General features: G+C 64.9%; 2 protein-coding genes across 4 annotated transcripts; one reads left to right on the plus strand and one right to left on the minus strand.

Moving 5' to 3' along the window:
• Positions 1–504: 504 nt before the first annotated feature.
• On the plus strand, positions 505–6,575 carry REEP6 (receptor accessory protein 6). 2 transcript variants are annotated; one of them, XM_058537793.1, is made up of 5 exons: positions 505–682; positions 3,816–3,909; positions 3,986–4,124; positions 4,600–4,768; positions 5,273–5,371. In XM_058537793.1, exons 1-5 carry the CDS (start codon positions 568–570, stop codon positions 5,308–5,310), a joined length of 555 nt encoding a protein of 184 aa, XP_058393776.1. In that variant the 5' UTR covers positions 505–567; the 3' UTR covers positions 5,311–5,371. The 2 variants fall into 2 exon arrangements, with proteins under 2 accessions (XP_058393776.1, XP_058393775.1); XM_058537792.1 differs by lacking the exons at positions 505–682; positions 4,600–4,768 and having other exon boundaries at positions 3,850–3,909; positions 5,273–6,575.
• A 2,214-nt stretch (positions 6,576–8,789) lies between these two features.
• ADAMTSL5 (ADAMTS like 5) lies at positions 8,790–18,766 on the minus strand. Of its 2 annotated transcripts, XR_009219374.1 has the most exons (13): positions 18,286–18,766; positions 17,837–17,909; positions 17,642–17,733; positions 17,353–17,413; positions 17,098–17,206; positions 15,895–16,022; positions 15,331–15,442; positions 14,911–14,997; positions 14,613–14,773; positions 13,176–13,374; positions 13,031–13,102; positions 12,189–12,678; positions 8,790–10,288 (listed from the first exon to the last, which is right to left on the minus strand). XR_009219374.1 is itself a non-coding variant. In XM_058537791.1 (12 exons), exons 1-12 carry the CDS (start codon positions 18,339–18,341, stop codon positions 12,377–12,379), a joined length of 1,452 nt encoding a protein of 483 aa, XP_058393774.1. In that variant the 5' UTR covers positions 18,342–18,766; the 3' UTR covers positions 11,213–12,376. The 2 variants fall into 2 exon arrangements, 1 of the variants encoding a protein (XP_058393774.1); XM_058537791.1 differs by lacking the exon at positions 8,790–10,288 and having other exon boundaries at positions 11,213–12,678.
• Positions 18,767–20,126: the final 1,360 nt, after the last annotated feature.

A 20,126-nucleotide genomic window follows, 5' to 3' on the forward strand; every position in this document is an offset into this window, starting at 1 on the left:
TTCTTTTGAGTAAGCCCGTCTCCTCAATTTAGCTCCGCCCCCATCCGCACCGCTCGTATTCCGCCCCGCCTCCATTATGCTTAGCCCCGCCCCTCCTCTGTTCTCGCCAATGAATCCCTTGCCGTTTCTCCAATCAGCGCTGGCCTTTCTCCGGCTCCACCCACTAGCACGCGCCTCTCTTCCCCTCCAGCTCCAGCCCCAACAACGGCTCAGCCAATAATCCCCGGCCATGACCCCGCCCCTCCAATCAGCTACGTCTCGCTCCCCCTCGGCCAATCGGCGCCGTCGGCCGTCGCGCCCCGCCCCCTCCCGGGCGAGTCGCGGCGGCGGCGGCGGCGGCGGCGGCGGCGGCCCGCCAGAGGGCCATGCGGCGGGGGAGACGGGGCAGGCCCCACCTCCTTTGTCCGCCCTGCCCTCCCATTGGCCGGGGCGGGGGGCAGGGGGCGGAGACCGGCCCGGGGGCGGAGCGGAGCGGCTCGAGCGCGGGGAAGGCGGCGCGCGCGCCGCGGGGCCGGTGCGCGGGGCCGCGGTCGAGCTCGGGCTGCCGGGCCCCGGCCCGCCGGTGCCATGGACGGCCTGCGCCAGCGCTTCGAGCGCCTGCTGGAGCAGAGGAACCCGGCCGCCGAGGCGCTGGGGGCGCTCGAAGCCAGGACCGGTGTCGACAAGCGGTACCTGGCCGCGGGTGAGCCGTCGGGGGGCGCTCGGCGTCGCCGCCCCATTTCGCCGACGGGCACACTGAGGCCCTGGGCAGCCGGGCCTCCCGCCTGCCCCGCGCCGGCCGGCCCGGACTGCGGGGTCCGGCTCGGACGGCGGCGCGCGCCCTGCGTCCAGCGCGGAGACCCGGAGGGTCGTGGGCGGGACCCCGGGGCCTGCCTGCAGCCCCTCCCCTGCGCCCGCCGTGCTAGCTTGGCCAAGGGCCTCCCCCTGTCTCGGCCCCTCCAGCACCCACACTCCGGCCTCGGGTCTGCCCCCTCCCTCGGGGCCCTGGGTGCCCGCCAGGCCGAAGTCCGGTTCATCCAGTTGTCCTGCCGGCCACCCCCTCCCCCCTCCCCCTCCTCCCGTCAGGGGCCGAGGAGGCAGCCAGTGCCCTGCGAGTCTCACCACCCCCTTCCCGGACGGACCTCAGCCTGGAAGCAAGTGCAGAGAACTTCCCGTTTTCCCAGGGGATGCTCCAGGCCGGGGGGGGGGGGGGTTCACTCCCACCTCCCCCCTGGCCTGCCGTCTCCCCTCCCCCGCCCAGTGGCTTGGCCCACTGTGCCTGAATAGTTGGGTTGGAATTGGGTTGTTTGACAGCTGTGGTGGGGTTGGAGACAGACTGGATGGGGCCCACGAAGAGGGAGGTCCAGCCAGCCCTGATTGCAACTTCTTCCCCAATCCTCTTCTCCCTCCCTCCTCAGTGACCTTGAGTGGCCCCTGCCACTCTCCGAAACTATCTAGTCAGCACCCCTCAAATGCCTCCCTCCCCTCTTTTGTGGTGCTCCAGGCCCATCTGCTTTGCCGCCTCTTCCAGGAAGGCCCCCTGGAACAAATCACAAGGACATTTTGTCCGGACGCTGGGCGGGGGGTGGCTCTGGATGAGGACGCAGCATGTGTTTTGAGAACCTTCTTCGTGCAGATCCTGGGAGGTCGCTTTCCCCCCCGTTTTCCCGCCAGCTGGCGGATTCCCATGCCAGGCAGCCCCAGGAGGGTCGGAAATCCATCCCCCCAGGTCCCCGGTGCCCAACCCACGTCTGCTCAGCCAGGGACCTGCCCCTGGGAGCAGGCAGTGACCTCCGGCCTGGTTTTCCACATCCCTGGTACCAGTGGGCGGGGAGTTTAGGTCATAGAGCACTGGAGAGGGGCCCGCCGGAGGGGGCTGGGGGCCAAGGGGAGGAAACTGAGGCCCAGAGAGGCAGGGGCTGTGTGGGAGGCTGACCCCCCTCCCACCCCCCGGGGCCCATCTGTTGCTGATCTCCAGGGCTGCGCCCCCCCACCCCCACGTCCAAGGTCATCCTGCTGTTGCTGAGGCTGCAGGAAAAGGGATCAAAGGGAGGCGTGCCCGGGAGAGCCAGGAGAAGGGTGGTGTCCCCCGCCCCCTCACCCGGATGTGGGAACTCCTGGGCCCCACTTGCCCCAAATGGCAAATCCCCTGCCCCAGGGAGCAGGCGTGGAAACTCAGAGGAGGCCGTGACCCGGCCTCCTTCCCACTCCTGACCCAGACCTCAGTGGATAAAGGTGAATGGGGCAGAGGGCAGGGTGGGGTTGTCTCTGCCCTTTGGTCCACAGTGGCCACTATGTCTGGAGATAACAGCCTCGGGGAGGAGGCGGAGGCTGTAAATGCTCCCAGGAGCCCCGTGACCGCGGGGAGTCCCCCTCCCCCCGGCTTCCATTCTGCTCTGGCCATTGTGGGAGATAGAGCCCCGCATACAAGAAGCACTTAATAAATGGGGCGGTTGCCACCCTCCACCCCTCACGCTGTCTCCTCTGAGCCCTCGGGGCTGGGAGCCTGTGTGCGCGGCCGGGACGCGCTCAGTACAGCTGTGGAAAGGAGTCTTCTCTGCCGAGTTGTACTCAGCTAACCCCACAGCAGCCCCAGGAGGCAGGGCCACTGCCACCCATTGACAGATGGGGAAACTGAGGCTCCAAGCAGAGAGAAATGCTGGTGTCACGTGGAGAGTGACTGCAAGAGCTGAGGGCTTTCCTCAGTCTGGGGACTCGAGACTGCGCTTTGCTGTCTGCACTAAGACAAGCGTTCTCACACTTGGCCATGTGCCCCCCTCAGGACACCAGGCGATGTCTGGGGACGTCTGTGGTTGTCACACTGGGCTGCTCCTGGCATGGAGTGGGTGGGGCCCGGGATGCTGCTCAGCCCCCCACAGCGCCCAGGACGGTCCCCCAGAGAGTGACCCGGCCCTGAGTGTCCACAGTGCCGAGACCGAGAAACCCTTGTTGTTGGTGCCATCGAGTGGGTCCCGACTCCCCGCGCCCCTGTGTCCAGCAGAGCGGTACCTGCCCGGTCTTTCTGCGCCACCCTGTCCCCTCCCGGCGCTCTATCAGACGATGCTCCACTGCTATTCACAGGGTTTTCATGGCCAGTCTTTTGGGGTGTGGGTGGCCAGGCCCTTCTGCCCAGTCTGTCTAGTCTGGAAACTGCTGATACCTGTCCTCCACGGGAGACCCTGCTCGTGTTTGAAATCCTGGTGGCAGAGCTTTCAGCATCACAGCCACGCGCGGCTGCCACAGGATGACAACCGACAGACGGGGGTGTGGTTCCCTACTGGGACTGAGCCCCGAATCTTAACCCCTAGCCCCCCAGGGCTGGCTTGCAAAGCCTTACCCTAAAATAAAAGTGCAAGACGCTGTTGGCTTTCTCTGCTCACCAGGAATCACATCTTAACAACAGAATGGCCTCACTTTCAGGTTATTCTCCTGTTACTTTTATTCACACGCTGGCCTCTCGTGCCCAGCCCCTTCTATAGGACCTGGAGTGAGGCGGGTATAATTGCAGACGATCACTTATTCACTCAACAAACGTTTATTGGGCAGCTATTCTGTACCTACCAGGGCCAAGGTCCCTACCTGTCCTTGGGGAGCTCACAGTCCTGTAGGGGAGACGGATATGTTAGCTGGTTGCAGATACACGACTTGGGGTTCAGGGCCACACTGGGGGTTGCCCAGGTGCTGTGGGGGCAACTAATGCATCCTGGAGGGGTCGCCGAGGCTTCTGGGAGGACCGACAGCTGCGGACCGCGGGGGCCAGGCCAAGAGGAGCCCGGGGCGCTGCAGTGCGGGCGCAGAGTGCGTGGGAGCCCCGCTCACGCCTCTCTTTTCTGCAGGAGCCGCCACTCTGCTAGGCCTGTATCTTTTATTCGGCTACGGGGCGTCTCTGCTGTGCAATCTCATCGGCTTTGTGTACCCTGCATATGCATCGTGAGTGCCGGGGCTGGCCGGGCGGTGGGGCGTCCGGGGGCTCCGGGCAGCCCCTGACCCCTGCGCCTCCCCCCAGAATCAAGGCCATCGAGAGCCCAAGCAAAGAGGACGACACTGTGTGGCTCACCTACTGGGTGGTGTACGGCCTGTTCGGGCTGGCCGAGTTCTTCAGCGATCTGCTCCTGTCCTGGTTCCCTTTCTACTACGCGGGAAAGGTGGGCGCCGCCAGGAGACACGTGTGGCTGTGGTTCCCAGCAGCGGGCGGGTGGCCAGGAGACCGGGGGTCTGAGGGGGCCCTGCCTGCTGCCTCCTGGGGTGTGAGGGGGAAACTCAGCCCGTTCTCCTGGGAAACAGGCCCGGCCAGGGGCGTGTCTGACAGGGGAGGCCTGGACCCACCCCAAGGGGTATCTGACAGGGGAGGCCCGGGCCACCCCAAGGGGTGTGTGATGGAGGAGGCCAGGCTCATCCCAAGGGGCGTCTGATGGGGGAGGCCTGGCCCACCCCAAGGAGCTTCTGATGGCGGAGGCCCGGCCCACCCCAAGGGGTGTCTGACGGGGGAGGCCCAGCCCACCCCAAGGGGTGTCTAATGGGGGAGGCTAGGCTCATCCCAAGGGGTGTCTGACGGGGGAGGCCCGGCCCACCTGATGGGACCCAGGGCAGGCCCACATGTGACTGGGCCCGTGCCCGCAGTGCGCCTTCCTGTTGTTCTGCATGGTGCCCGGGCCGTGGAACGGGGCTCAGCTGCTGTATCACCGCGTGGTCCGCCCGCTGTTTCTGAAGCACCACGAGGCGGTGGACAGCATCGTGAGCGACCTCAGCGGGCGCGCCCTGGACGTGGCGGCCGGAATCACCCGGGACGGTCAGTGCCCGCGGGGTGTGGGGTGTCCGTCATCCCGGTCTCCATCTGTCTGTCTGTCCATCCATCCGTGTCCCAGCCTGCTGCCCCCCTCACCTCCACTCCCACCTCCTCGCTCCCGACTGTGCCTCCCTCCGGCTGGCGCCTTGGCCGTCCGACGCTCCGCCTTCCCCTCACTGTCCGCCTCTCTCTCCCACGCTCTCGGGGACCAGTCCTGCAGACCCTGGCCCGTAGCCGGGCCCTCATCACCCCGGCGGCCACGGTGGGGAGCCCCCCGCTGCCCTCGGAGCCGACCGTACGTAACCCCCACCCCTGGGGGCAGGGCCTCTGTGTGTGCTCGTGTGCGCCTGTGCGCGTATGTGTGAGTGTGCGCGCGTGTGCATGTGACTCTGTCCCTGCCAAGGATGGCCGCTGGCCCCGTGAGCTGACCCCACACCGGCCCCCGCAGCCTCCGTCCCAGCAGCTGAGCGCAGCGCCAGGCCCTCACCCCACGTCCTCTCTCTGCAGCCAAAGCAGCCGTGACCCAGCTCCAGAAGGACCAGTGAAGGCCCCGCCCGGCCCCAGCACAGACCTGCCTGCCGGCGAGCTGGACAAGACGTCGAAGCCCAAGTCCGCGGACGCCTCGGCTGACGCCCCGGCGGAGCCCCCCACGGGTCCCTCGGCCCCTCGGCAGCCAGCCCCCGGGAACGCCTCGCGCCCTGCCGCGGGCCAGTCCCAGCCTCGCTCCCAGGCCGCCCGCTCTGCCAGCGGCTCTCAGCTGCCCGGCAAGTCGCGGGGCCGGCCCCGGCCGCCAGCTGACGCCCCCAGCCGGGCCCCCGCCCCCGGCCCGCAGCGCCCCCGGCCCTCTGCCACTTCCTTGGGCCCCTCGCAGCCGGGCCGCCAGTCCTCGGGCTCCGGGCAGCGTCACAGCCCCTCCTCCGGCCAGGCAGCCCCCCTCGTGCAGTCCCCCAGCGGCACCGCCATCCCCAGCAAGACCCCCAACGAGCCGGGGGACTGGGCCCCCGAGGCCGCCGAGTCCAGCAGGCCGCATGAGGAGCCGTCGCCCACGCGGCCCCCCGGCAGCCCCGCGGTGCCCGAGCGGCCCGCCGCGTGCCCGTCCCAGTCCTCGCTGGAGTCCAGCTCCGAGTCCACCACGGAGGTCACCACAGAGGTCACCTGGCCCCTCCACAGACACGGGCTCCGCTACCTGCGCCACTGCTGGCGGCTCAAACACCTGGTCTGCTAGCACGGGCCCCAATAAAGCTCGGGGACCAGCCTCGTCTCCCGTCTGTCCTCAGTGGGGGGGCTTCACGGCAGAGTCTCATCTCATCAGGACCCGAAGCTGTGCGACACGCTTTACAGATGAGGAAACCGAGGCCCAGGGAGGCGAACTCGCCTGCTCGAGGTCTCCCCAGGTGGCCGAGCCGGATCCAAGACGGGAATTGGAGTCCACGTTGTTTCTTTGAGAGGGGGTCCCGGGAACTCCAGTAGGGAGCGGGCCTGGGCCATTCCATCCAGGCAGCGCCCCCTGCAGGCAGCTCGGGGCCGGCCCAGAGAGCCTACCGCGCACAGGCCTGCGGGCCAGCCCTCCACGGCAGCCCGGCATTCGTGGAAACGGGGAGAGGGGAGGCGGGTGGGCACCGACAGGCCCCTCTCCACCCGGCCCCTGGATGCCTTTCTGAGGCCAGCGTGACCCCGGTCGTAAATGCAGGCGGAGACGGGACAAGCAAGGAAGGCAACAAGCCTGACGAGTGGATATAGATGCAAAAACTCCAAGCAAAAACCAGCCAATCCGATCCAAGAGTATATGAAAAAATAGAGCAGCCTCTGTTTTGTTTTTTTGTCTTTTTTTGTGTGTGTGTGAGGAAGATCAGCCCTGTGCTAACATCTGCCAATCCTCCTGGGTTTTTTTGCTGAGGAAGACTGGCCCTGGGCTGACATCCGTGCCCATCTTCCTCCACTTTGTATGGGACACCGCCACAGCATGGCCTGACAAGCGGTGCGTCGGTGCACGCCCGGGATCCGAACGCGGGCCACCAGCAGCGGAGCACAAGCACTTAACCGCTCCGCCGCAGGGCTGGCCCCAGAGCAGCCTCTGTTTAAGTCGGGGTCCCAGGAAGCAGAGCCTGAGTTGGAAACTGGGCGGCGGGGGGAGCTGAGCACATGGTAGTGTTGGGGGGGTCCCGGGGTGTGCACTGGACCTGGAACTGGCTCCACCTTGAGCCCGGGGGCCGGGTTTGGGGTCCCCGCGTCTGTTGGTTGCTGGCTTCAACCCATCCCCGGCGGCAGCCCCGTGCGTGTCTCCGTGGGAGGCAGCCCCCGGGTGAGGCGTGTGCAGCCGCAGCTGGGGAGGCCCTGGGCCCGCAGCGTCATCACGGTCCGGCCGCCCACCCGGGCCTTGCATCCCCGAGACTCCAGTTAGCCACGACTTGTAGTGGACACACAAGAGCAGGGTTCCGAAGATAGACCTGCTGTCCCCGGGGCCGTGACTCGGTGGTTCCCAGCCGGGTACGATTGTCCCAGGGATGGTGAGTGGTGTCTGGAGACGCTCTTGGTTTCTGCCCAAGCACTCCAGCCATGTCCCACAATCCTCTGACACGCCACATTCTCCCCCCTTAACAGCCCAGCTTGTCCCCAGCTGCTGGTGGCCCCGTCCATCCAAGACGGCTTTCCCACAAAGAAGGCAGCCCCGTGCGGCCACCACCACCACAGCCCGTGTCCTCGTCCTTGAGACTCCCCTGGGTGGGGGTGGGGGAAGCACTGGGCGCTTCTGGGGAGCAGTGGGTCCAATTCACTCCTTTGATCCCTCAACAAATACTGAGCGCCTACTGTATGCCAGGCCCTGCTCCAGGAGCCACGTGTACAGTGATGACCCAGAGAGGAAAAAGTCCTGGTTCCTGAGGATTTGGGGAGGCGACAATCGATATGATAAACATATGACACATCAGAAGGAGGTGAAGGTCATGGGGAAAAAATGCAGCCAGGAGTCGGGGGTGGGGGCTCAATGTGAGGAAGAGTCAGAGAGCCCCCTCTATGGAAGTGACATCTGAGCAAAGAGATGACTCAGATGCAGGCATGGGTCTTGTGAATACCAGGTGGAGAGAAGAGCCCGTGCAAAGGCCCTGAGGCAGGATGGTGCCTGGCGGGTGGAGGCAGAGCGGGGAGGCCGGTGTGGCTGGAGCCGAATCAGTGAGGCGATGAAAGCCGCTGAGTCTGGGGGTGGACCGCGCAGGGACCTGGAAGGCACGGCGAGGACTTTGGCATTTTCTAGGGAATGGAGGCTTTGCCAGGAGGGAGGGGTGGAGGGTAATCATTAATGAGCCCCCGCCCTGCAGAGAAGTCCACGAGGACGTCGGGGACAGGGATCTCAGAATCTGCTTATCTCCGACCCAGCTGTTTGGAGAAGGCTGTGTGACTGAGGTCCAGGGGAGGGGACGGCACTGGCTCGCTCTGCACCTGCACCAAGGGTGTCCCCTCTGCCTCACTGAGGTGTGGGGCGCTCAGGCTGTGCCTCTCCAGGACTGTCCCCGGGCTCAGCCCACCAGGGAGCCCAAGTGGGAGGGCACACCTGTCTCCCCAGGTGGACACCGTGACCTGGGGCCCTTGGATTTGCTTGGGCTTTAATTTAAACAGAGAGAGAAGCGTGCCCAGCACTCAGCGCTAGTGACAGCCTCCCAGTCCCTTGCCCCCAAGGTAGCCCCATCCTGACTCTGTTTACTTTGTCCTTGGACGTCATTTACGTCACCCACACTGTCTCTGTCCCTTCCTGTCTGACTCAGAGCCATGTCTGTCCGACTCCCAGCTGCGGTGCGAGTTGTCAGGACCTCATGCTTTCTCGTTGGTGGGTGGCCTGCGGTCCTTCGGGGTGGCCGAAGCTCATGTGCCCCGATCCCCTGCCGATGGCATTTCAGCTGTTTCTAGTTTGGGGCTATTATGACTAAAGCTTCGGAACATTCTAGAACTGGCCTCCGGTGAGCAAAGGGCTCCTTTCCCATGGGCATGTGCCTGTCAGAGATCACAGGGTGCAGGGTGAGTGTGTGAGTGTCCTGGGCTGGCCGGAGCAAATGACCACACACTTGGGGGTTTAAAACAACAGAGATTTATTCTCTCACATTCTGGAGACCAGAAGCCTGAGATCGAGGTGTGGCGGGGCCGCGCTCCCTCCGGAGGCTCCAGCGGAGGGTCCTTCCTGCCTCTCCCAGCTTCCGGGGGCTCCAGGCGTCCTGGGCTTGTGGCCGCATCCCTCCCGTCTCTGCCTCCCTCAACACGTGGCCTCTCTGTCTCCTCTGTGTGTCTCTTATGAGGACATTTGTCATTGGGTTTAAGGCCCACCTGGATAATCCAGGATGATCTCATCTTGAGACCTTTTTTTTTAAAATTTTATTTATTTATTTTTTCCCCAAAAGCCCCAGTAGATAGTTGTATGTCACAGCTGCACATCCTTCTAGTTGCTGTATGTGGGACGCGGCCTCAGCATGGTCGGAGAAGCGGTGCGTCGGTGCGCGCCCAGGATCCGAACCCGGGCCGCCAGCAGCGGAGCGCGCGCACTTAACCGCTAAGCCACGGGGCCAGCCCTCATCTTGAGACCTTTAATCACATCTGCACAGTCCCTTTTTCCAGATAAGGTCCCCTTCACAGGGTCTGGGAGTTGGGACATGGGCCCAGCGATTCAACCCACTACAGCGAGGGGCCATCATCCGTAGCAGACACGCCCAACTGTCTTCCCAAGCGGCTCCTCCACTCGCCCCGCACGCCCCTGTCCAAGCCCGGGGCTGTAGGACCGGCCGGGGCTTTCTGCAGCTCTGTGACCTGGCACGTGTCCTCCGGGGGGTCAGCCCTCTGGGCCAGGGTCTCCGGGAGAGGAGGGCAGGCGGCTGCAGACATGGGGCTGCCCTGTCTGCGGAGAATTAAAGACAACAGGACGAGCATCGGGACCCTGGAGCCAGCCAACGTTGTTGCAACAATCCTTCCCGGAGCTAATGAAACAATTGTGGCAACTGACATTGTTTTAGTAACAGAGATGCAAGTTCAACCTTGCTCATTTGAATTTTTTATGAACCGCCTCCTGCAGGAAGCCGATGGGGAGAAGTCCCCCTCCGCACGGCACGCGAGGGCTCAGCTGGGCGCCTCCTGGGAGAGGACGTTCCGCCGCGGCCACCGACGTCTCTGGGCGCTGTTTGGGTCTCTCACGCAAAAGGGCACCGTGCATCCTCCGGGGACACAGTAAATAATAAAAAGAGCTGGGACTGGAGAGACGCAGAATCAGAACTCAGTCACTCCGTTGCCGTCAGTCTATGTAACCGCCTGGAGTTTTTATTCGCGTTTAAATGTAAAGCAGCAAAACAGTGCCTAATATTTTCTCTTGGCGAGTGCGACTGTTGGTGCCGCGTGAACTCTTGCTGAATTGGAGCATCTTTAGAATTGCAATGTTTTCTTCTCTCTTTAAATTGTTTTAAAGCTAAAGAGCAAATCAGGAAAACATTGTGACATCTGCTGCCTGCTGAGACAGGATCATTACTGGACACATGTTGCCGCACGGCGGGGCTGTAGAGAGACAGGCAGGAGTCACGGCTCGTGTGGCCACAGGCCATCCTGCCAGAGTGGACATGCCCTGGCAGGTGCCCTGCCCAGCCGGTAGGTCCAGCTGGTTAGGGGGCACCCATCTGAGAGCTGGTGGCAGGGCTGTCCCGTGAGCTCCAGGGCTGAGAAGGCCGAGACCGCCATCCCTGACACATCTCCACGCTTCAGTGAGGCAGAGGGGACACACTGGGGCTAATGATGGGGGGCACGGTAACGGCAGTAGGGGCACGAAGAGGGGCCATGGCGTGGGTGCTGGTGAAGGAGGCCGGTGGGTGGGGAGGGGCATTCCCAGGGAAGGCAAGCGCCCGTGAGAGAAGTGGGTGTCGATGGGGGTCATGGTCGAGGGGCCTCAGGGGCTGCAGCAAACATAGGGGCCTTGACTCTCTTCTTCCCCTGGCCTGCCACCAGGGGGCACCCAGCCCCCACACCTCCCTCCAGAACTGCACCCCTCTTGGCCCGGCAGGAGTGGGGGCTCCAGGGGGTCACCACCTTCCACACTTGGGGCAGATGACAGGGCCAGGCCCGGGACGGGCCAGGCACCACTGGGCCCCTGGCATACAGTAGGCGCTCCATAAATATTCATTGGAGGAATACATGAATGAACAAGGGGCTAGGGAAGGAGCTCGGAAGAGGTCGGGAGGGACTGAAAGGGTGCTCACAGAAGGGGAAACTGAGGCCCAGAGTGGGGGGCCCTGGCCTAAGGTCACCCACAGTGTCAGGGGCTGAGCCCATGGAGACCCGCACGTCCTCCTCTCCGTGCCCACTCCCACCGTCCCTCGCCCCAGAGAAAAACACAACCACAGATGGTACAGAGGAGCAGACTGTCCCAAATGACAGCGTGAGCCACCCCGTCGGGGGGAGAGGCAGAAGGGCGGCCCCTCAGGGGGCGCTCCACAGGGGAGGTTTGTTGAGTGACTGTGTGACAGCCCACAGACACCCCCAATTCACAAACGACCGAGGTCTGTCCTCCTGGCTCCAGAAGAATATATGAGGAGGAACACACGGGGACAGGGACAGGCTGAGAGCAGGGGCTCTGACCTGCCTCCCCCACTGGGGAAGGGTCCTCAGGGTGGCCTGAGATGAATGGTCCCCAAAGGGGCACAGGGAGGGGGCTTGGGACCTATAAAGCCCCATCGACTCCTCTCCTGCCCCCCATCCTCATATATTCCCTGCTCTCACCCCCCACACAGGGCCATGCTGAGGGGAGGTGGGGGCTGGATCAGGAGGAGGAGGGGACGGGGTGGGTGTGATCACGCGTGGACACGCTGCGACAGTGCAATTGTGGATCGGATGACCAGTGTGTCCCCACACCTCTGTGGCCGAGTACATGTAACTGGGGTGCCCTTGTGTAAAAAACTACTTGTAAAAATTAAATGGAAATAAAAAAGGGTGAACAGCAGTGTTGCCTGGAGGAAACCCACCTAGAATTGCTAAGGCTGTCAAGACAATCTCTGAACTTCCTGGTGGCCAGAGCAAAAGGGGAAATTGGTACATTACAGTGTCTGGTTTGGCGGGTCTTTTAAGGGCATGTCTTCTTGTAATGGTGTCTCTGAATACGTGAGGGTGTATGTGTAAGTGGCAGCGAGAAGGGAGAGCACAGAGTGCCAGAGAGTTAAACAGTGATGAGCTTCCTGGCAGTCAGTGCAAGAGGGGAAACTGATACGTTACAATGTCTTGTTAGTCAAGTCTTCCTCTGGTCCTTGCTAGTTTGTGACAGTGTCTCTAGGCAAGTGAGGGCGAGGCAAGGGGAATAAAAGCAGACACAAAATTTCTGAGTGTAACATAGCTATGAGTTTCCTGGTAGCCAGAGTGAGAGAGGAAATAGGAGTTAGAGTCTATTCGGTGTGTCCTCACCAGTGCCTACCTGCTTATGACAGTGGATCTGACTGCGTGAAGGGGTGTCTAAGTGTGTGTGACAGAGAGTCACATAGCTTCCGGTGGGAGATATTTCTGAGCCCCCTGGAAGCCAAGGCAAGAGGAGAAATAGGTTGAGTTTGAGCCTGGTCAGGCATGTCTTTCTTGCTGTGTGAGGCGGGGGCCTGGTCCAGGGGCTCAGACAGGGCAGTGCCGGGCGACCAGGCGTATTCGGCTGTCCTCAGCAGGGCTCCAGGGCCGGGCATAGCCAGCATGGGGTAGTAGCAGCCGGTCCTGAGTGCCATCGGGGCTGACGAGGCGCCGGGCGGCCAGCAGGTACTCGCGATGGAGGGCTAGCGGTGGGCAGGGGCAGCGGCCCGGCGCCCACACGTACTCCAGGGCCTGCAGTGGCGAGCGGTTCTTGTAGACGAGCTGCACACGCACCTCGTAGCGGGTCTCCTGGGCCTGGCGGAGGCGGCCGAGCACGCGGGCCTGGAACACTGTGGGTAGGGTGGTGCTGAGGCCGGCTGGACGCTCCACCCTGGGCACCCATCAACACACCCATGCCAGACGAGGGAACTGGGGGTTGGGGGAGGGAGCACTGGGGGCCCCTTGGGACTGTGGAGATGGGACCGGGGTCAGGGTCAGGTCAGGGATCAATAATGGGTGAGGGGTCAGATTAGGGCAAAGGGTCAGATCGAGGAGTCAAATTAGGGTCAGAAGAAGGGGTCAAGTTGGAGTCAGGTCAAGGAATCGAGGGTAAAGTCAGATCAGGGTCAGAGGTCGGCAGGACAGGGGCCAAGTTCACGTCACTCAGGGGCCAGGCGAGGGTTGGGGTCAGGGGTCTCTCACCAAAGTCGCTGCCGCAATAGTGGAGCAGCCGGTGGGCGCGACCGCGGGTGTCGGGGCAGGGTGGGCAGGGGTCTGCGGGGGCGGCGCAGTCAGGGGCACAGGCCTCTCCTCCCGGCTTCCCCCACCCTGGCCGGCCCCACTTCACCTGGGGCAGGGGTCGGGGTCCTCGGGGGGCTGGCAGCGGGCCCTGCGTGGGGCTCGGGGGGCTGAGGTTCCACCTCCCGAGGCTGCGGCTGCCGCAGGGACCAGCCCAGGGCCTGCGCCTGCGCCTGGAAGGGACCGTAGCGCTCCCGAGGGAGCCAGAACTCGAACTCAATGCCGGGGTTGGGCTCCTGCAGGAGGACCTGCAGGGGTGTTGCACACTAGGGAGCCACACTCGGACCGATGGCCCAGCCTCCTCCCCCTGACCCTCTACCCCAGCCTCCCCCCTCTGACCCTCTACCCCAGCCTCCCCCCTCTGACCCTCTACCCCAGCCTCCCCCCTCTGACCCTCTACCCCAGCCTCCCCCCTCTGACCCTCTACCCCAGCCTCCCCCCTCTGACCCTCTACCCCAGCCTCCCCCCTCTGACCCTCTGTCCCCAGCCTCCCCCCTCTGACCCTCTACCCCAGCCTCCTCCCCCTGACCCTCTACCCCAGCCTCCCCCCTCTGACCCTCTACCCCAGCCTCCCCCCTCTGACCCTCTACCCCAGCCTCCCCCCTCTGACCCTCTACCCCAGCCTCCCCCCTCTGACCCTCTACCCTAGCCTCCCCCCTCTGACCCTCTACCCCAGCCTCCCCCCTCTGACCCTCTACCCCAGCCTCCCCCCTCTGACCCTCTACCCCAGCCTCCCCCCTCTGACCCTCTGTCCCCAGCCTTCTCCCTCTGACCCTCTACCCCAGCCTCCCCCCTCTGACCCTCTACCCCAGCCTCCCCCCTCTGACCCTCTGTCCCCAGCCTCCCCCCTCTGACCCTCTACCCCAGCCTCCCCCCTCTGACCCTCTACCCCAGCCTCCCCCCTCTGACCCTCTACCCTAGCCTCCCCCCTCTGACCCTCTACCCCAGCCTCCCCCCTCTGACCCTCTACCCCAGCCTCCCCCCTCTGACCCTCTACCCCAGCCTCCCCCCTCTGACCCTCTGTCCCCAGCCTTCTCCCTCTGACCCTCTACCCCAGCCTCCCCCCTCTGACCCTCTACCCCAGCCTCCCCCCTCTGACCCTCTGTCCCCAGCCTCCCCCCTCTGACCCTCTACCCCAGCCTCCCCCCTCTGACCCTCTGTCCCCAGCCTCCCCCCTCTGACCCTCTACCCTAGCCTCCCCCCTCTGACCCTCTGTCCCCAGCCTCCCCCCTCTGACCCTCTACCCCAGCCTCCCCCCTCTGACCCTCTACCCCAGCCTCCCCCCTCTGACCCTCTGTCCCCAGCCTTCTCCCTCTGACCCTCTACCCTAGCCTGCCCTCTCTGACCCTCTGACCCCTGCTGCCCCCCTCTGACCTCAGCCTCTCCCCCTCTGACCCCAGCCTCCCTCCTCTGACCCCTGCCTCCCCCGGGATCCTTTAAACCCCGCCTCCTGTGCCCAGCCGCCCCCTCAGAGGCCCGCCCGCACCTGCAGGAGCAGGTCTTGGGAGGTGGGCCCCACCGCGTGCAGCGTCTCCTCCGCTGCGGCGCGGGTGTAGACCACGAGGGTGCCCGCCGCCTCGTAGGTCCCGGGCGGGCTGACCGCCCAATTCCCGTTCAGCACGTAGCGCCCGTCGCCCCCCATCAGCGCTGTAAGGGAAAGGTCAGCGGGCTCCCCGGGCCGGCCCCTCCCACCGCCCAACCCTGGCGTCCCTCTCCCCGAGCCTCAGTCTCCCCGGCTGCACCCGGGCGGCCAGCAGGGCGCCTTCCCCCTCGGACCCTGATACCCAGGTGGTTGCGGCTCCGGTGGGCAGCGCGGATGTGTCTGGCGCCCTCGGGGATCAGGGTCACGTTCCAGTACCCGGCGAAGGCACCTGGGAGGGAGGGAAGGACGATGTTGGGGTGCAGGCGGGTGTGTATTTGAGGGATGATTTGAGGATTAAATGAGATACTGCGGGTCCTGGCACTCCGAAAACGCTCCGCAATCGTTTGGAGTTATTATTACCGCTTAAGTGCAGCAGCGAAAGGGTTAAAACCCCATCTGTTCTGGGAAAGGCGGGGCAATCTGGGACTGGCCAATCAGAAGGAAGAGCGAGGGGCGGCTGGGCCGCACACTGCCCAATCAGCACAGGACTTCGCTTCCGGGCCCCCGAGGCTCGTTAAAGGGCCCGCGTTGCGCGGGCGCGTAGGATGGGGCGGGCGGTCACCGGCGTCACGGAACACGCGCTGCACGAAGAGGCACGAGTCGTTGGCGCCGCCGCAGCGGCCGCAGTGGTCCTCGAGAGCGTCCGAGCCGAGCAAACCGTCACAGCCGGCGTTCTAAAGGGGTGGGGAGGCCACGCACGCGCTCACGGACAGCCACCCGCCCGGGGCCGCCCTGGGGGCGGGGCCTGGGGTAAGGGGCGGGGCTTGGAATGAAAGAAATTGGGCCTGGGGCGGGCCCTGGACGGAGGATTCTGGGGGCGGAGCCCAGGGAGGGGCGGGGCCTGGGTGGGACGGGGCGGGGCCTAGTGAAGAGGGCAGGAGTACAGAACTAAAAGGAAGGGATCTGGGGGCGGGGCCTGGGAGTAAAAGGGAAGGCCCTGGAGGGAAGAGGCTTGGGGGTGGAGTCTACGGAGGAGCGTGGCATTTTGAAGGCGTGGCTTGGTGCAAGGGGCGGGGCCTAAGGAAGAGGGGAAGCCTGGAACCAAGTGAATGGGGCCTGGGGCCGGGGCCCGGACGGGAGGTGGGCGGAGATGGGCGGGGCTGGGCGGGGCCTGGCGAGTCCTTACGAGGCAGCGGCCAGCCACGCAGAGACCCTGGGTACCCGGGCTGCAGGGGGTGCCGTCCAGCACGCGGCCGAAGCTGTGGTAGAAGGCGTGCCCCTCGGCCAGGCAGTTGAGGTCGCACTGGTTGGGCGCTGGGGGCCAGGAGGAGTTGTTGGTACGATCCAGGGACCTCCATCCGAGCTCCGGCTCCCTCCCCACCAGTCTCCCCCAGGCAGCCCCCTTGGGCAGATGAAGCCAAAGCTACACATGGAGGTTGAGGCAGAGCCAGGATCTTAGTGCCTCCAGCTGCCTGGGCTCTCCCAGGCAAGTGTCCTGGGGCTGCATTCATGCATTCGTGTTAAGTCCTGATATTAGGAGTCCTTAAATATTATCTGTTGTTAACATCGCTACCTGTTCTGCATCCATTCGTTCATTCCGCAAACACTCATTGAGCGCCCACTGTTTGCCAGACACACTTCTGGGCTCTGCGGTACAGCAGTGAGCAGAACTCACTCAGCACTCGGGCACCCAGCAGGTGCCCAATCAAAAGTGTTTGTGCAGTGTTGAGTCCCTGTAGCCTGGGTGTGTCGCCAGCCCTCCCGGGGCTGTAATGGGCAGTCCGATCACACCCTGCCAGCCCAATCTCCCTCTGGGTCCCCCTTCCCTGAGCCGGGCTGGCAGCCCCTGCCTGGATGGGAGCCCACGCTGGCCCTAGCGGGCCTCTGCGGGGGTGGGATCATGGCAGGTTTCCGCCAATTCTTAGAGTGAAGGAAAAAAACACCCATGAGGTTGACGGATGGAACTTTCTCCGTTCTGGGCTTTTCTTATCTGTATCTGCCCCCACCAAGGCGTCTGAAGCTGCCCGTCTCCCTTAAATCTGGAGGCGCGCTGCCCTGGGCACATGCTTATATAACTTGCTATTTTCGGCTCAATGCAGCAACATTTCCTGCTAGCGGGGCAAGTTTGAGAACTGTTGGCCTCTGGATACAGTTCCAAGTAAATCCTCAGCCTGGTGTTGGACCCTGTGCAGAATAGACCCTGCTTCACACCTCGCACAAGCTTTTTCCACCCCCTCACTTCACCAACTCCTACATATCCTTCAAAGCCCCAGTGCTAATGCCCCCTTCTCATTGCAACCCTCCAAGTCCTCTTTCCTTCTTAGCGGCCTCTTCTCCCTGCCAGCTCTGAGTTGTTCCCTCTGGCCCAACAGGAAGGCAGGCTGCTCACCGCCGTAGAAGGGCACCCATCGGTAGGCCTTCTGAGAGCCCAGGACAGGGTGGCCATTGTAGAGGGCACACTGGAGGTCTCGGAAGGGCACAGCCCCTGGGGGACAGTCCTGGGGACAGAGATGAGTAGGTTAGAGGCTGGGACAGCCCCGGGGTGGGCCCAGGGAACGTGGCAGGGCAGCAAGTGTATTTGGGGGCACGCGTGGGGACCAGGTGAGCTTCAGGGCAGACTCATCTGGGAGGCAGGCAAGCTTACTGGCAACTGGCAGAGGCGATACTCGTGGGAATCCCCCCAGCACGGCTCCTCCTCAGGGAACCTACGGGGAGCAGGGTGGCCAGAGTGTGGTCAGGAACCCCCTCCCCAGGGCCCGCCTGCCCACCCATCCACCCCCGCACCCCACCCACATTCCAGCTGGATCAGCGGGATTAAAAGGCACAGCGTGTGTGGGCAGGCCGAGGGTGCGGCCAGGGCTGGGCCCCGGGGCAGCAGAGGAGGGGCAGGGAGCCCTCCCGCCCCGCCCGGCCGAGCCCAGCTGCCCACTCACCGGACGCACCGGCGGCTGCGCACCGAGAGCCCCCGGCCGCAGGAGCTGGAACAGCGACTCCACGATCGCCACGGAGTCCACTCACCCGGACCCTACTTGGGGCGAGAGAGGCCCGGTCAGCCTGGAGGGAGGCGGGCGCCCCACACCGCTGGCCGGGTGGGTCCCTGTGCCCCCCGCCCTCATGTCCCCCCTTACCTGAGCACTGCCCCCCAAACCACAGTCCAGGAGGGTCCACAGCAGAAGCAGGAGGTTCCGGAGGGCACGGGGTCTGGGGGGGCAGAGGGGTCGCTGCAGTGGGGGCTGGTGAACCCCAGCTCTGCCCTGACTGGCTGCGTGATTGGGGACAGTAACTTAACCTCTCTGAGTCTCCCTTCTTATCTCTGAAAAATGGCGTGATAACAGAGCCCCCCTTACAGGAAAGTTTGAGGGGTCTGTCGGATCAGGGAAGGAAAACGGGGGGCACAGAACCTGGTATGAAGAAGGAGGACTCAAAAATTATTATTATTCTTATTGGTTGTTTCTTGTCTTAAGATGCACACAGCACGTGCTTATTCAGTGTCTGATGCTGTAAGGAATCACTCCGGGATAGCGCACGGGTGTCTCCAGGCCGGGGCCCCTCACACTCCCACCGTCATCGCCTCTACCTTCCTGTATGGCCGGGGGCCAGCCGCTCTGCCTCCCCAGGCCTCAGTTTCCCCATCCGTGCAGCGAGGGCCAGCTGGGCTCAGTCCAGGACTCGATGAGACCTTGCAGAAGGGGCGGCCAGTGGGGGCTGGCTCAGGGGCCGGTCCCGGGCAGAGGCACCCCAGCAGCACCCCGGCCTCCAGGGCCCCCTCAGCTCCCAGACCCGCGGCAGCAGGGAGCCCCTGGATTGGGGGACGGGCAGGGAGGGGTGACCTGGCCCCGGTCCAGTCGGTGCCTCATGGCCTCATGAGCAGAGGGTGTGGGATAGAGCACCAGGGCGGCCTGCGGAGGGAAAGGGCCACGGGTGAGATGACGAGGGACAGAGGTGGGAGGGCTGGAGGGGGAGACTTCGCCTCCGCGGCCTCAGTTTCCCCATCTGTCAGGGGAAGGATGGAGTCACTCGCCACCCACACCCTCCACGTGACCATGGCCTTGGCGGAAACAGGGAGGGAAGCGGCCGCCTTGTGAGTCCTCTCTCAGGCCAGGGCCAGGGCCAGGGTGCCCAGCGGTCGGTCAGCAGTGCGGAAGGACACGCAGGACAAGCTGGCGTCCTCCAGCCCCGGGGCCTGTGCACCGGGCAAGGGAAGGCTGGACCCGCTGACCCAGGGCCCCTCGTGAGCTTCAGTCTCCTGGGTTCTCAGGCCTTCCTGGCTCTGACATTGGGACCTGGGCACCAGGGCTGGGCCCGAGGTGGCTCCAGGTGCTGAGAACCTGGGGGCCGCGGGGCGGGTCCCCCTCTCTGCCCAGAGCTGGGCGGCCAGCTGCATCTCCGCCCCTGTCTGCACCCAGAGCCCCGGCCGGCCCAGGAGACAGGACCGGAGAGCCGAGATAGGGGAGGGGCATGGCCCTCCGACACCCGCTCCCAGCTCAGCACGGTTGTGGGGTGGGGGTCCAGGTGATGGAAAGTGAGGGGCTGGAAGGACCACTCTTCCCACTGCCCAGAGCCCCCGCCCCCGGAGCAAGACACTTACACCTCCTCGTGGCTGCACTGCTGACCGGCGGTGTGGCCGCAAGACAAGCCACGCCTCCAGGCCTCAGTTTCCCCAGGAGGAAGTGGGGACGAGCTTTCTCCCACCCTGGGGATTGCGGCCCCGTAGCCTCCAGGCCGCGCGGGCCCCGGGAGGGGGAGGAGACGCCGGCCGGGATAGCGGGCGGATTGGAAGAGGGACTTACCGGCGACGCAGAGCCCAGGCGGCGCGTCTGGCTCCCCGGGCGGCACCAGGGCGAGCGGAAGCGGCGGGGCCCGCGGGGAGGGCGGGGGAGCCCGGGGCGGCCCCTCCCACGCGGCCTCCCAGGGCGCGCCCGGCCCGGGGTCCGGAGGGGCGGCGGCCCGTGCGCCCCCGCGCGGCCATGGCGCGCTCCGCGCTGATCTGCGGCAGGGGACTGCCCCGCGCGGGTCCCGGTCCCCGGAACCGCGGCCTCGTGTCCGAGCGTACGGATCCCGGTGACCTTGGGAAGCCCGGGGCAGGGGAGCCGCGCGGGCACTGAGCGCCCCTACCCCCACCCCGGGGCTGCTATTCCGGGCGCCGCGCTCAGGGCCCGGGAATGCGCGCCAACCGAGGTCGCCCTGCCTCGGTGCCAGGAGTCCGGGCGCTGTCCCCTCTCCACCGGCGCCCAGATCGCGTCCCCGCGAGGGTCCCCTTTTCTGGTCGCTGCCCCCTCCCCTAGTCCTTCCCTCCGCCCCTCCCTCAAGGTCACCCTACTCAGGACCCCGAGCGCCTGGGTTCCCACCCTAGGGTTCCCGCCCAGGGCCCGGCCACCCCCAGCGCAGGGCCCCAGCGCACTGGGAGAAGCTCAGCCC

The sequence above is a fragment of the Diceros bicornis genome, unplaced genomic scaffold (genome assembly GCF_020826845.1).
Source record: "Diceros bicornis minor isolate mBicDic1 unplaced genomic scaffold, mDicBic1.mat.cur scaffold_67_ctg1, whole genome shotgun sequence".
Taxonomy (NCBI): domain Eukaryota; kingdom Metazoa; phylum Chordata; class Mammalia; order Perissodactyla; family Rhinocerotidae; genus Diceros; species Diceros bicornis.

What these genes read in the sequence shown, in the direction of transcription:
- ADAMTSL5 (XM_058537791.1), bottom strand. Translation starts at nt 18,341, where the DNA reads ATGGGGAAACTGAGGCCTGGGGAGGCAGAGCGGCTGGCCCCCGGCCAT. An exon ending in GCCCCCGGCCATACAGGAAG is followed by an intron (nt 17,910 to 18,285) that starts GTAGAGGCGATG and finishes CTGCCCCCCCAG; the next exon opens with ACCCCGTGCCCTCCGGAACC. An exon ending in ATCGCCTCTGCCAGTTGCCA is followed by an intron (nt 17,207 to 17,352) that starts GTAAGCTTGCCT and finishes CTCTGTCCCCAG; the next exon opens with GACTGTCCCCCAGGGGCTGT.
- REEP6 (XM_058537792.1), top strand. An exon ending in CTTTCTACTACGCGGGAAAG is followed by an intron (nt 4,125 to 5,272) that starts GTGGGCGCCGCC and finishes CTCTCTCTGCAG; the next exon opens with CCAAAGCAGCCGTGACCCAG.